Source organism: Nerophis lumbriciformis, linkage group LG28 (genome assembly GCF_033978685.3).
Source record: "Nerophis lumbriciformis linkage group LG28, RoL_Nlum_v2.1, whole genome shotgun sequence".
In the NCBI taxonomy this organism is placed as follows: domain Eukaryota; kingdom Metazoa; phylum Chordata; class Actinopteri; order Syngnathiformes; family Syngnathidae; genus Nerophis; species Nerophis lumbriciformis.
In genome coordinates, this window is record NC_084575.2 from 21,667,361 (window position 1) to 21,683,528 (window position 16,168).

At 40.8% G+C, this 16,168-nt stretch overlaps 1 protein-coding gene across 3 annotated transcripts in view; it reads left to right on the forward strand.

Moving 5' to 3' along the window:
• The window catches only part of ndrg3a (ndrg family member 3a), a 108,593-nt gene that overhangs the window by 65,599 nt on the left and 26,826 nt on the right, over positions 1-16,168 (forward strand). For 2 of the 3 annotated variants that reach the window (XM_061923868.2, XM_061923870.2), the window contains exons 4-7: positions 9,895-10,000; positions 12,807-12,927; positions 13,136-13,198; positions 13,293-13,353. In XM_061923868.2, the coding sequence (XP_061779852.2) occupies positions 9,895-10,000; positions 12,807-12,927; positions 13,136-13,198; positions 13,293-13,353 (351 nt within the window). Of the gene's footprint in view, positions 1-6,869; positions 7,233-9,894; positions 10,001-12,806; positions 12,928-13,135; positions 13,199-13,292; positions 13,354-16,168 lie in introns of those variants that run through there. The other variant, XM_061923871.2, reaches the window with a different exon arrangement.

Below are 16,168 nucleotides of genomic sequence, written 5' to 3' on the forward strand. Positions count from 1 at the left end.
AATATTGCTGAGTTTTCAACAATGTCCATCACTACCTTGTGCACCAACATTGTCCTTCACGGCCTTAAAAGGACTCACAGCGTCCAAATGACCAAAATGTCACTAATAAGTTCCCTTTATGTACTTTTTGCTCCAGCAAATCTAGCAGTCATTTCCCAACATATCAATTAGCTTTTGAGAAATGGGTAACCTAACTGTACTTGGAACGCCCCTTCTCCATCACAAGACTCAATATGCTGCCCCCCCATTTCCCCACATAAACCGTGTGGATAAAGACATGTGAAACTATTATTATAGTTATTTAATTGCGTGCTTTTGTCATCCTGGTCGATGATGACTTCAAAACTGATATGGTTAACATTATGAGCAAAAAATAAATACTAAAAGAATCGACATATCTGGACTTCCATGCTCTTCCATCTCCTCTTCCATAGCCTGTTTCCTCATGCTCTTTCAGCATTTCCTCAAGCATCTTGAGCAACATGAATAGAAAAGGGCGGAACATGGAATACTTGTGGCTTACCTTTTTTTTCCTCTCATTTTTGAGCCCGATGTCTGATCTTCTTTTTCCATTTTTCCGCGGGTTGTAACTCAGTCATTTTGCTGGAGTCTTTTAAAGACATTTCCATCCAAACTCAGACCAAAACCCTTTTTCTTCTAAGTCAGATTCATTGAAATGGTCGCTTGGTCCATTCCAAGTCAGTTTGACTGAAGACGTTCATACTTTGCTCATATTCCCATGATTTGGTAATGTATGCAGGCTGACACGTTCTTTAGTTGTATTGCTGCAACCTGTAACCATGCATCTGGCAGACATATTTAATAATTTCTTCAAATTATGCGCAAAAATATTGTGATTGGGGATGAAGATGCTACCAAAACACATTTTACGCAATATGAAAATGCTTCCAGTCTTCTGTAGGTCACGTCAGCAGGGTGATGCAGGCCGGCCCACATTTTGGAACTAAAAGGTGTTCTAAAACGTGCTGTAATTACAATTGTGTCTATTTTACCTTTTTAGGTACAAAACATATTAAACAAGTAGAGATGGCCGATAATGGCTTTTTTGCCGATATTCCGATATTGTCCAACTCTTAATTACTTATTCCGATATCAACTGATACCGATATATACAGTCGTGGAATTAACACATTATTATGCCTAATTTTATTGTGATGCCCAGCTGGATGCATTAAACAATGTAACAAGGTTTTCCAAAATAAATCAACTCAAGTTATGGAAAAAAAAATGCCAACATGGCACTGCCATATTTATTATTGAAGTCACAAAGTGCATTGTTTTTTTTAACATGCCTCAAAACAGCAGCTTGGAATTTGGGACATGCTCTCCCTAAAGGAGCATGAGGAGGTTGAGGTGGGCAGGGTTGGGGGGAGGGGGAAGGGAGTAGCGGGGGGTGGGGGGTGTATATTGTAGCGTCCCGGAAGAGTTAGTGCTGAAAGGGGTTCTGGGTATTTGTTCTGTTGTGATTATGTTGTGTTTATGTTGTGTTACGGTGCGGCTGTTCTCCCGAAATGTGTTTGTCATTCTTGTTTGGTGTGGGTTCACAGTGTGGCGCATATTTGTAACAGTGTTAAAGTTGTTTATACGGCCACCCTCAGTGTGACCTGTATGGCTATTGACCAAGTATGCTTGCATTCACTTGTGTGTTTAAAAAGCCGTAGATCTTATGTGATTGGGCCGGCACGTAAAGGCAGTGCCTTTAAGGTACGCCTCCAATATTGTTGTCTGGGTGGAAATCGGGAGAAATTCGGGAGGGGCACTGAAATTTGGGAGTCTCCCGGGAGTGTTGGCAAGTATGACTGGGAGACGCAACTGCTCTGTACTTCTCCCTACGTCCGTGTACCACTCCGTACAGCGGCGTTTTAAAAAGTCATACATTTTACTTTTTGAAACCGATACCGATAATTTCCGATATTACATTTTATAGCATTTATCGGCTGATAATATCGGCAGTCCGATATTATCGGACATCTCTCGAAATAAGTGCTACTGTTATCAGCATTAGAGGGGTCCTTTAATGCCTAATTCACGGACCCATTTAGATGTACAGAAGTGATGTGCCTGAGCCTCCATACTTTGGTACTTTTAATTCTTGTGAGTGTAGAAAGAAATGGGAGCGACCAGATACCTGTAGTTTGAAATGTCCACTTCAGTGATGTAGGTAAAATCTTTAAAAACTTGTGAAGTTTTTCAATTTAAGAGGTTATAGAGCCACTCACATTCAGTTGTTGTATAATACTGAATAAATAAACATTACTAAATGGAGATGTCCCGATCCCTATTGCGGGCCGATTTTTGCCTTTTTTAACTGATTGCCGATCTGCCGAGTCCAGCCGATCTTTACCGCAGCTGTGTAACAGAGTAAATGGTTGGCTTAACATGCTACACACTAGGTTGTACTGCGGTACTAATTAATTAAAAATAGAGATGTCCGATAATGGCTTTTTGGCCGATATCCGATATTCCGATATTGTCCAACTCTTAATTACCGATTCCGATATCAACCGATATATACAGTCGTGGAATTAACACATTATTATGCCTAATTTTATTGTGATGCCCAGCTGGATGTATTAAACAATGTAACAAAATGCCAACATGGCACTGCCTTATTTATTATTGAAGTCACAAAGTGCATTATTTTTTTAACATGCCTCAAAACAGCAGCTTGGAATTTGGGACATGCTCTCCCTGAGAGAGCAAGAGGAGGTTGAGGTGGGCGGGGTTGGGGGGGAGGCGGGGTTGAGGTGGGGAGGGGGTAGGGGGGTAGCGGGGGGGGGGTATATTGTAGCGTCTCGGAAGAGTTAGTGCTTCAAGGGGTTCTGGGTATTTGTTCTATTGTGTTTATGTTGTGTTACGGTGCGGATGTTCTCCCGAAATGTGTTTGTCATTCTTGTTTGGTGTGAGTTCACAGTGTGGCGCATATTTGTAACAGTGTTAAAGTTGTTTATACGGCCACCCTCAGTGTGACCTGTATGGCTGTTGACCAAGTATGCCTTGCATTCACTTGTGTGTGTGAAAAGCAGTAGATATTATGTGATTGGGCCGGCGGCACGCAAAGGCAGTGCCTTTAAGGCACGCCCCCTATATTGTTGTCTGGGTGGAAATCGGGAGAAATTCGGGAGAAAGGTTGCCCCGGGAGATTTCGGGAGGGGCACTGAAATTCGTGAGGGTTGGCAAGTATGACTGGGAGACGCAACTACTCTGTACTTCTCACTACGTCCGTGTACCACTCCGTACAGCGGCGTTTTAAAAAGTCATAAATTTTACTTTTTGAAACCGATACGGATAATTTACGATATTACATTTTAAAGCATTTATCGGCCGATAATATCGGCAGTCCGATATTATCAGACATCTCTAATTAAAAACAATACTAAACAGCCTTTGAAAAATACCTGTACTTTTTTTTCATTCGCATTCTACCGTGCGACGGTAACGTACAGATGTTGAGTGTGTCAAAATGAACACACAAGGCGCATACAGGCAAAAACAGTGTGGAGAGGAAGAATGGCAAAAAACAGCATTCCTACTGGTTGATAAAGAAGGTGCGTGAGGAGCAATATCAAGGTATTTGGGCTTCAAAACTACCAGAAGCGCCGCACTGCAAACAATGCAAGCGGTGCAAGCGCTGCTTTAAATGGGGACTGCACTTTTGGGGGGAATTTTGCCTATCGCTCACATTAATTATGAAAGACATGACGACGGGTGTATTTTTTTTAATATAAATTCTAACTTGTAAATAAAAGTTCGCTTACAACGGAACCAATGGGAAGTCCTCCATTACGCCCATAAAACCCAATAAAAACACATCTAAAAAGCGCCAACAATACTCCATTTACATTTCGTGAGTTGAATATTAACCAAGTATTAGTGATATTGTTATAAGCGCTAATGCACACAAACTATTCATAGCGGCACCGTGACTACAAGTTTGTGTGCCGATATTGACAAAATCTAAGGTCAGCTGCTTTTTTGCTTCCCTGCTCGTGGAAGTTTTATTGTAGATCATAAATCATGCCTCTCACCTGGATAGTAGAAGGATGAGGATGTTATCCGACAACTTGGTGCACTTTGACAGACAATTTAGACCCGGAAATGGCGAGAATGACACAAAAAGACGCTTGGTTCCACCCCCCTTTTCGTCGCGAGGATTATGAGTAATTTTTCATCCAAACGAGAATATAACAAGGTTCTATCAATCGGCATCCTGATGACAACAGACATTGTACAGTAACCAAAGCTGGGTTTATTATGTTTGTTGGCGCTCATGAAGTATGGAGGGAGTTTTTAATCAGTGATGTAGTTAAAAAATAAGCAAACGTGATACGGTTTTGAAATTAATCTGCCACATATTCCTAAAATGATCAAAATACGTAAATTTCAAATGTTATTATGAATGTGCCTTTTAGTACTTTACATATATACTTACAGCATGTATATAAAACCTTAATGGAGGTGTTTTGGTGTTCCTTTAAGGGCTTTATAGGCAGAATAGAGCGACTCCCTAAAGGCTACATTGTAAGTGGACTTTTAATCGCATTTTTTTAGTATTTAGAATGCATAAAAAAAGAAAAACATATGTGTTCTTATCTTACATAAGGATTGTGAATGATAGGCCAAATTCCCCAAAAAGTGCAGTTCCCCTTTGAATTGAATTGAAGTATTTATTTCAAACCTGCACAGTACAACAACACAGTTTTTTTTTTACATCTTGGCAGAAACATTTGTGCAAGGCTTGAAAAGGGGTTGGATGAAGCAGATGCTTATAATATCCCAACCCTTCTATTTCATTCCATATTTAACATAAACAATATAATACAAGAACAATACCATACAAACAAAAAAACCTACCTTGCCAAAGGTGGCATGACGTATTACAATCTTTGCTTCAACTTAGGTAAACATTTAAATAACAATCATCCAGACCTGTACAAGGAGTTTAAAGGTAATGTAGTTAACCAGCTCCCCTTCAATCAATCAATCCCTTTTGTGTATATATAGATACGTAGACGCGCACACAGCTGCCTTGTTGCCAAATATTAGCGCAGTCCAAACTGCCCGTATAGCGTAAACTAATGCAAGTAAAATGACTGAATTTTGTTACAAATTCCTACGATTTGTGTTTTATTTTAAACAATTTTTATTTTTTACCTGCTACATGTATTATCTGTGTACTTTTAGCCATAGTATTGTTTTTAGTATTTACTAATGATTGTAGCACAGATCGAAATTGGCAACCATAAATCATGAAGCATTTAATACAATGTCAGTAAAGCTTTCTACGCTATTCTAACGTAATCCTAGATTATGGCAGACTATATGTAATATATACAATTGTAAATAGTTCTTTGAGTGCAATAAGAAACGCCTAGTGTGTTTAATGCCTTTTAATTTTTATTTAAATTTTACAAAATTGTTCTTTGAGTGCAATTACAAACATATGTTTAAGGTACAGTATCGTAAGATTTTCTGTTAAAGTGAAGCCAATAATGACATTTGTTTTTGGTCCCCTTTATTTTGAAACGTATCAAAATACATTTTGGTACCGGTTCCGGAAATATGAGTATCGGGACACCCTTACTACACACACACACACTGAGTAGGACGACACAAGAAGCTAACCGCTAAAGCTTCAATGTAAAGTGGAGGTGATCAGTCTAGTTGTCGAGACTATTTATACCTATTATAGTCCATCCATCCATCCATTTTCTACCGCGTGTCCCTTTCGGGGTATAGTATCATTATATAAACTATACTAAAGTGATGAGACCAATATTTTTCTATTTCCTGTTTTTATTACAATATAATTGTTAAAGTGTTTTTTGTTTGTTGGTTACTTGTTATACAACATTTTCAGTTCTATAATCTATCGTCACAGTATTGGATCGGGACTTGAAATCAGATTTGGCTCGCAGGCCAAAAACGGTGTTAGGTTTCCCCCCCCCAAGTCAAAACTGAAAGCAGCTCTATGTCACATGTTTGCAACCCAGCAATAGAAACAAAGATTGTGAGTCTGTGTTTGACAAATATTTTTTGAGATGACTCCAGTGGGCAAGAATGCAAACTTGCATGTTTTAAAGTCTTGTAGAAAGCTGCGGTTTAAAATTCCTGTATGTTTAATGGCCAGCTGCCCTAACACTTATGTCCATATGTTGTATTCATTTGTGCCAATAGCACCCTCTGCAGGTCAGTTCGATCAAGTTGAATTAGTGCACAAGCTGCTGTTGCTTCATCAGACCAATGAGAGGCCCACATTTTCCACAAGACACCCCCCTTCCCCTCCCCTTGCTGGGGGCTATAGGTTGCAGAGGGGTGCCTGTCTTGACTAACACAGGCACCCTTCACAACTATGTAGAGGACATAGGAGAGGTTAGAAATCAATATGTATGCGGATCAAATGACTCAATGTAATTGATATTGCGATAGTTAAAAAATAACAGTAGTTGTAATTCAGTAAGAGTTTTACCATATACAATGTTTAAAGGACGGCATGCCTAGGAAAGTAAATAAGTACATCTGAATGTGACGAGAGCCCATTTGCTGATGCGGCAGCCAGTGCAGGGGGAGTGGTCAAAGTCACTCTCCTCATCTTGTTTCTGTCAGCGTCATTGCATGATGTCAGCAGCCTTGCTATTTTCCTGGACGGACTCTAATGCATCCTTTGCACCCCCATCAACCCCACTCTCTCGCTCATGCCTCCTCCCCTCCTTCCTGTTTTCCCCACTATTGCTCCACCCTCTACCCACCTGACCCTCTGCAATCCAATTAGACGCACTGCTGGCGGAACGTGCGGACGCACGGTGACTACTAAGCACAGTCTGCCTTCTCCCACTCCTCCCACTGTCTTTTCCCTCGTCTCCTCTCGCTCTCCCTCTCCGTCGATCTGCATCCTCTCCGCCCCTCATCCTCAGCTTCCATTCACATTATTTGCCCATCTCTCCTTCACTCCCTCCTTGCTGTGTTTCTCTCTCTCTCTCTCTCTCTCTCTCTCTCTCTCTCTGTCTTGTCGGTCCTGCTCTCGCCTCCCAAACCTCCATCCCTTCTTTTCGTCCAACCTTCCTCTCCTCCTCTCCCTCCTCCTCCTTCCGTAGCTCTTCAAAGCTGCCGAGCACACGCTCGCACTTAGCATAACACAGCCCTCTCCTGTGTAGGTAACAATGTCAGCTATTTTGGATCTGGACCAGATTGCAAGCTGTGGCAATGGAGTGGTGAGTGACAAATGGATCTTGATACACCTGACTGGAAGCTTGCAGCTAAGGGGTTTGCTTCCGATTAGGGGGTGGGTTAATGTGTGATTTCCCCGTGGATTTAGTTAAAACAGCTGAGGACAAAGCTGCTGGTAGTCCTGTAGACTTCTTGTCACCACCTTTTTTTTTTTTTGGACATGCAGTAGCTGTTTGGTGTGCATGTCCATACGAGGAGTTGGTTCAGTCTGAAAAAATGCAAGGACTTTGTTTTCTGCCTGCCAGGGTCATATATGTTTTGGGTTTACATCCCACATGTTGTTTGTGATATTTCCCGGTGAATGGCTATACGGTTTGCTCTTTTTTCCCCCTCTTTAGAAGGTCACACCAGAGCAACAACACGCTAAATCTAATATAGCAGCTCCTTCCCTCCTCTGCAGAGACTTTGAATTTGATGACACGCATACTGACCCTTTGCTGCAGTTATGAAAAGGTCGTGTCATAGAAAGCGAGATTACTCCAGTATGTGTGCATGTACGGCCCTGCGTACACTGAAGCTGCTGACTGCTCATGGTTTCTGCCCTGTAATGCTGCACACAGAGGTGATTGATATCATTCCAGGCAGGGCGGGGTGAACATGGAATGGGGGGGGATTGATAAGAAATTGCTGGAAGAACAAGAGAGCATGACATACTGCTCTTTTTTTTCTGTTTTCTGCTGCTGCTGCTGCACCTTACCCTTATTTCATTCTTTGACTACAGTCGTGTAACCTTCCAGTTGCCCTGAGCAACCTCCTGAATTCTTAATGTCCCCTCAAAGCAGCCACACAAACAAAACGCCACCACGATTGCAATAGAAAGAAAGAAACATGCTGCCATGTCATGTTATATCTCTTTCTTTTTAAGCTGCAGCCCCACCCTGAGTCTGTTTTCCCATCATGCTGCTGCAGTGTGTATTTGTGTGTCGGACAGGAAATGATTTGAGACACATTTCTCAGATCAATAAAGCATATAAACCTTGCCAGAAGCTAAATTGCCACTCCTGGTTCTCTGATCTTCCTCTTCTTTTTTTTTTTGCAACACATTTCTGGGAAGGCATGATATATTAAATGGATGTCTCCCTTCCATTTTAGTTAGTCACACCAGACTTCTCTCTCTCCTCCTGTCTCTGTCAGTCACACTCTATTTGCCACTTTTTGCTGGCGGGATGTACTTTACTTGCTGGGCCTTTTTAAAGTGTGCTAAAACTCCTCTTTTCTTGTTTAAGCTAAAAATGACAGTTTCGCAGCATCACAAGTACCGGTAGTCGTTTTTTTTTCCGGGCCCGTAACACCCAAAGTTACACCTACATTCCGTTAGCTCCATGAAAGGAAGGAAATGTCGTCATGCTTTTTTTTTTCCATTTCTAAAAGACATGTTATATTTAGTAACTGGAGATCGTTGCTTCCAGCTGCTGGCATGGAGTCAATGAAGCTCAATCTGTTTTGTTCCTTGAGCCAGACACCCACGCAAAAACAAGGATAACTCATTTAGTCGCTGTCAGTTTAGCGATCACTCATTGCTTTTTGGAATTGCTGCAGCCTCGTCCTTGAGACCTTGAGGAGTAACGTTCATCACCCCAGTAAAGGTTGTGACTCGTGTCCATCAAACGAATGCACCCAGGTAGAAAAGTTGTCACCTGATGTCATTATTTACATCTAGGAGGCCTTGACATGACACCAGGCCCGCCCACTGCTTCTTGTACATAGGCACTTCATGCTGACTATGCACCTTTTTTGTCCTCTTGTCGCATTAAGTGAGGCTGTACCTTTCCCAAATCCTAATTTGTGCACATTGTAACACCTCCCACGTAGTGTTTTTAGTTCACCACTCGCGTTCTTGCATCTTCCAATGAATGACAAAAATGCCCCCTTTGGCTTTCCACCCTGTTGTTGTTTTCGCCAAAGCAAGCCTTCCTTGTGCTCGATTCAAAAGAAAGCGATGAATAGAATAGTGAGGCTGGTGTGAGTGCTCTGAATTTTAATCTGTCCCGCTGCAGAGAAGCTGCAAAGCATTTTCGTTTTTTGCAGCGTCATACCCTCCCTTTTTTTTTTTTTTTTTAAAGACGATATGTTCTTGATGAAAATCAGCCCCTTTTCACTGCTTTGTCTGTCTGAGGGCACTGGAGCAGAAGCACATGCTTTGCATCCTTAAACAGAGACTTTTTAAAGATGCAACTTCTTTGGTCATTACTTTTGGTCCAACGGGACATTTCAATTATTTATCCTTTTTACAGAATGCAATCATCCTGTGGTATGAAATATTTATTTTATCTGAAGGTGAAGTGTCCTTTCTTATGAATCAGCAAATCAGAAGCACATGAATAGTCCTGCTTTGCACTGTTTGCTTCATTTTTGTCACAGTTTTAAGACCAAGAGTATAATCAGTGTTCTGAACTAAACACACACATGTATTACTTTACCTCTATTATTAATTATCATAACAGTAATTAAAAAGTGACTTCCTTTACACTCTTCCTTCATGCTTGTTAGCTGTGGCTACAAGATGCCACGTTAGCAGAATTTATCTTAATTATATCAGTGTTATATGAGGCAAAAATGTTATTTCATAGACTTTATGGGGTGAAACACAGTTCTTCTTTTCTAAATGCACCCTCTCTCTCTCTCCTCTTGTGTGTGTGGCTGCAGGAGCATGACATTGAGACTCCTCATGGCCTTCTTCATGTGACGATGAGAGGCGTTCCCAAGGGCAACAGACCCATCATCCTCACCTATCACGACATTGGTCTCAATCGTGAGTGCGCCGAGCCATAACAAAACATACATGCGATCAAAGTATTTCGTTTTAACTAGGGATGTTCCGATCAAGGTTCTATGCTGCCCATTTAACAATATCAACACAATATTAAAACTAGTTACTTATTCTATTGTATTACACACAATTGTTTGAATAAAACAAAGTCCATCGTACACAATAACTTAACAAACTACTATCTACTACTCATTTAAACCCTTTAGTTTTGCCCTCAAAGTTCTTCTGTGTCCAGGGAAGTTACTTTGAATTTGTAAACCTTATCAAAAACAACTAAAAGAAAATAAGAATATCGATATGATCACTGTAGTATCGATCACATACTGTTACTACCCTTAATATGGACACAACCAATTTATGGATCGATCCATCCGATCCTCCTCTTACATTCCGTGTACTGACTCTGACAATGCTGACACACCAACAGTTGTTGTTAAATCATTCTCTCTCTAAAACAGTGCTTCTTAACCTGGGTTCGATCGAACCCTAGGGGTTCGGTGGGTCGGGCTCAGGGGTTCGGCGGAGGTCAAAACACACCCGACTCATCGTGTAAATAAAACCTTCTCCCTATTGGCGTATTACGGATACGGCAACAGCAGAAGTCACACTGATTTGCAGGTGTGTAATTTGTTGTGATTTTATGCACTGTGTTGGTTTTGTTGTTTGAACAAGGTGATGTTCATGCACGGTTAATTTTGTGCACCAGTAAAAAAACATGGTAACACTTTAGTATGGGGAACATATTCACCATTAATTAGTTGCTTATTAACATGCAAATTAGTAACATATTGGCTCTTAACTAGTCATTATTAAGTACTTATTAATGCCTTATTCGACATGACCTTATTATAACCCTCGCCTTCTAACCCTGGCCCTAACCCTCTAACCCTAACCCTAACCAAATAACTCTAAATTAAGTCTTTGTTACTTAGAACAGTGTTTTTCAACCACTGTGCCGCGGCACTAGTGTGCCGTGAGATACAGTCTGGTGTGCCGTGGGAGATGATCTAATTTCACCGATTTGGGGTAAAAAATATTTTTTGCAAACCAGTAATTATAGTCTGTAAATGATGTGTTGTTGTTGGGTGTTGGTGCTGTCTAGAGCGCGGCAGAGTAACCATGTAATACTCTTCCATATCAGTAGTTGGCAGCAGGTAGCTAATTGCTTTGTAGATGTCGGAAACAGCGGGAGGCAGTGTGCAGGTAAAAGGGTGTCTAATGCTTAAACCAAAAATAAACAAAAGGTTAGTGACCCTAAGAAAAGGCATTGAAGCTTAGGGAAGGCTATGCAGAACGAAACTAAAACTGAACTGGCTACCATGTAAACAAAAACAGAATGCTGGACGACAGCAAAGACTTACTGTGGAGCAAAGATGGCGTCCACAATGTACATCCGAACATGACATGACAATCGACAATGTCCCCACGAAGAAGGATAAAAACAAAGTAGATACGGGAAATATCGCTCAAAGGAAGACATGAAACTGCTCCAGGAAAATACCAAAAAAAGAGAAAAAGCCACCAAAATTGGAGCGCAAGACAAGAACTAAAACACTACACACAGGAAAACAGCAAAAAACTCCAAATAAGTCACGGCGTGATGTGACAGGTGGTGACAGTACACCTACTTTGAGGCAAGAGCTATATTGATGCATGGTTGGTTATGGTTTAAATTCATATCCAACAATTGCAACGACTTTTTACTGTCAACTAATTTTCGTTGTTTAATGATTTCTGCTGGTGGTGTGCCTCTGGATTTTGTCAACACAAAAAATGTGCCTTCGCTCAAAAAAGGTTGAAAATCACTGACTTAGAATATGTTCCCCATACTAAAGTGTTACCAAAAACATATAATAACTTTGTCTTGAATTTGAAAAAAAAGGAGGGTTCGGGAAATGCGCATATGAAACTGGTGGGGTTCGGTACCTCCAACAAGGTTAAGAACCACTGCTCTAAAATCTTAATTAGTCTACATGTTCATTTCCTATAGCTGCCTACTTTCTCCTGGAAAGTGGTTCCTTTTACATTATTAAAATTTACTAAGCACTTATTTCTTGGGGTTTGTTTGATTGATTGATTGATTGAAACTTTTATTTAGATTGCACAGTACAGTACATATTCCGTACAATTGACCACTAAATGGTAACACCCGAATAAGTTTTTCAACGTGTTTAAGTCGGGGTCCACGTTAATCAATTCATGGTAAAAGCTATGTTAGCTTAGTAACATGTTTAGCTTCGTCCTCCAGTCATAATATTACTTTATAATGATACTTAAGATAATAAGGGTTTGGGATATTGTAAGCATCTGCTTCATCCAACCCCTTTCCAAGCCTTGCATAAATGTCTCTGCCAAGATGTAAAAAAAAAAGTGTTGTTGTACTGTGCAGGTTTGAAATGAATACCGTATTTTTCGGAGTATAAGTCGCACCGGAGTATAAGTCGCACCTGACGAAAATGCATAATAAAGAAGGAAAAAAACATATTTAAATCGCACTGGAGCCCGGCCAAACTATGAAAAAAACTGCGACTTATAGTCCGAAAAATACGGTACTTCAATTCAATTCAATAACAAATGCATTTTATCTGCCATAATGGAGGTGATTATTTTTATTGTAGGGGATCGGCTCCACACTGTGTATGGAGACACATTATTAGCTGTGAGGCTAAGGGAGAGGATTGTGTTTGTGATTGGCATTAAAAGGCCCATTGCGTACTTTTACCCGATAAATCGACACATTCCCAGTTTTAACCTTTTGAAACCCTCACGTTTGTTTTGTCCTTTCCAGACAAGTCGTGCTTCAACACCCTGTTCAATTATGAGGACATGCAGGAGATTACGCAGCACTTTGCAGTGGTCCACGTGGATGCGCCCGGCCAGCAGGAGGCTGCACCCCCCTTCCCCAGTGGGTGCGTGCCAGAATATGTTATTGCTGGTCAGGGGGCCTGCGCTCCATCCATTTATTTAAACCCTTACGCCAGCTGCCTGTTCATTCGCTAATAGAAGTGCATGCTATTACTCTGTATATTCATTTATGATGATCTCAACTTTTCTTATTAATTCACACATGAAGAACCAAACCATGCTTGTCTGTATTCACGTGTCGCCTGTCCATAGCTATCGCTATCCAACTATGGATGAGTTGGCTGAAATGCTGCCCTCTGTGATGACTCAGCTCAAGTGAGTGCCCCTCCTGTTGCGAGCTGATCAATAATAATGTGCATACATTGAGTAACGGTCTCCATTCTTGCTCTAACCGGTGGTTTCCCTGCAGAGTTAACAGCGTCATCGGCATCGGCGTGGGAGCAGGAGCATACGTTCTCTCCCGGTTTGCTGTGAGTCCTCATCTTCACTTGTTTTTTTTTTTTACATGTTGTATTTACCCACCTCTTGCATTGCCCTGTAATCAGGGCTGGCCTAAGGCTACATAATATTGTGTTTGTTGCCCCAGTTCGATCTTTAAAGTCTAACACGCTAGGGCATTTGTGTCAAACTCTGGCCCGCGGGCCAAATTTGGCCCGCCGTGTAGTTTCACTTGGCCCTTGAGGCGATATCAAATTAACACTAAAGCTGGCCCGCCGATCATCCCGGGAGTCTTCCTGCCTGCCAGCCAGCCAAACGAGTGTTGGCCCAGTCACATAACATGTGCGGGCTCTGCACGGATACACATTAGAATGCAACGCATACTTCATCAACAGGGATACAGGTTACACTGAGGGTAGCCGAATAAAAAACTTTAACACTGTTAGAAATATACGCCACACTGTGAATCCACACCAAACCAGAACCCTTTGCAGCACTAACTCTTCCGGGACGCTACAAGGTGTGTGTGGGAGGAGAGGTTTGGTGGTAGCGGGTGTGTATTTTGTAGCATCCTGGAAGAGTTTGTGCTGCAAAGGATTCTGGGTATTTGTTCTGTTGTGTTTATGTTGTGTTACAGTGCGGGTGTTCTCCCAAAATGTGTTTGTTATTCTTGTTTGGTGTGGATTCACAGTGTGGCGTATATTTCTAGCAGTGTTAAAGTTGTTTATACTTTCACCCTCAGTGTAACCTGTATCGCTGTTGCTGAAGTATGCGTTGCATTCGCTCGTGTGTGTGCGTACAGAAGCCGCACATTTCTCGTGACTGGGTCTGAACGATGTTAGAATGGATGAAAAGCGCACGTGACGATAGCTCGTAGAGTACGTTAAAGGTTATTTTGTTCAACCTTGGCCCGCGGCTTTGTTCAGTTTCAAATTTTGGCCCACTCTGTATTTGAGTTTGACACCCCTGCGCTAGGGCCATTTTGACGGCAACCTAGTGAGTATAGTAATACAGTCAGCCCTCGACACATCACACTTTGAAATTTGCGGCATGTACAGGTGACAAGGTGGGTGTTATTTCATGTCTAGAGGGCTTTCTTAATGTTAAACAACATATTTTGTTTTTTTTATACTCTAGCTATGAAATTATTGAATTTATGAGTGCATGCTTAAAAGAAGACCCAACCAACAAAAATGCAGTTCAAGTATATTTATTATTAGATATTTGGACATAATGTATTAATATTTTACAAGTTATGGAAAGATTTTTAATAACAATAGTAACTAGAAATGTCCGATAATATCGAACTGCCGAAATTATCGGCCGATAAATGCTTTAAAATGTAATATCGAAAATTATCGGTATCTGTTTCAAAAAGTAAAATTCATGACTTTTTAAAACGCCGCTGTACGAAGTGGTACACGGACGTAGGGAGAAGTACAGAGCACCAATAAACCTTAAAGGCACTGCCTTTGCGTGCCGGCCCAGTCACATAATATCTACGGCTTTTCACACACACAAGTGAATGCAATGCTGCAATGCATACTTGGTCAACAGCCATACAGGTCACACTGAGGGTGGTCGTATAATCAACTTTAACACTGTTACAAATATGCGCCACACTGTGAACCCACACCAAACAAGAATGACAAACACATTTCGGGAGAACATCCGCACCGTAACACAACATGAACACAACAGAACAAATACCCAGAACCCTTTGCAGCACTAACTCTTCCGGGACGCTACAATATACCCCCCCCCCCCACACACACACACACCTCAACCCCGCCACCCGCCCCCGACCCCGCCCATCTCAACCTCCTCATGCTCTCCCTGAGAGAGCATGTCCCAAATTCCAAGCTGCTGTTTTGAAGCATGTTAAAAAAATAATGCACTTTGTGACTTCAATAATAAATATTAGGGCTGCGAATCTTTGGGTGTCCCACGATTCGATTCAATATCGATTCTTGGGGTTACGATTCGATTTAAAATCGATTTTTTTTTTTTCGATTCAACGCGATTCTCGATTCAAAAACGATATTTTCCCAATTCAAAACGATTCTCTATTCATTCAATATATAGGATTTCAGCAGGATCTACCCCAGTCTGCTGACATGCAAGCAGAGTAGTAGATTTTTGTAAAAAGCTTTTATAATTGTAAAGGACAATGTTTTATCATCTGATTGCAATAATGTAAATTTGTTTTAACTATTAAATGAACCAAAAGTATGACTTATTTTATCTTTGTGAAAATATTGGACACAGTGTGTTGTCAAGCTTATGAGATGCGATGCAAGTGTAAGCCACTGTGACACTATTGTTCTTTTTTTTTATTTTTATAAATGTCTAATGATAATGTCAATGAGGGATTTTTAATCACTGCTATGTTGAAATTGTATCTAATATTGATACTGTTGTGATAATATTCATTTTTGTTTCACTACTTTTGGTTTGTTCTGTGTCGTGTTTGTGTGTCCTCTCAATTGCTCTGTTTATTGCAGTTCTGAGTGTTGCTGGGTCGGGTTTGGTTTTGGAATTGGATTGCATTGTTATGGTATTGCTGTGTATTGTTTTGTTGGATTGATTAATTTTACAATTTTTTTTTTTTAAATAAAAAAAATAAAATAAAATAAAATAAAAAAATAGATTTTTTTCAAAATGAGAATCGATTCTGAATCGCACAACGTGAGAATCGCGATTAGAATTCGAATCGATTTTTTCCCACACCCCTAATAAATATGGCAGTGCCATGTTGGCATTTTTTTCCATAACTTGAGTTGATTTATTTTGGAAAACCTTGTTACATTGTTTAATGCATCCAGCGGGGCATCGCAACAAAATTAG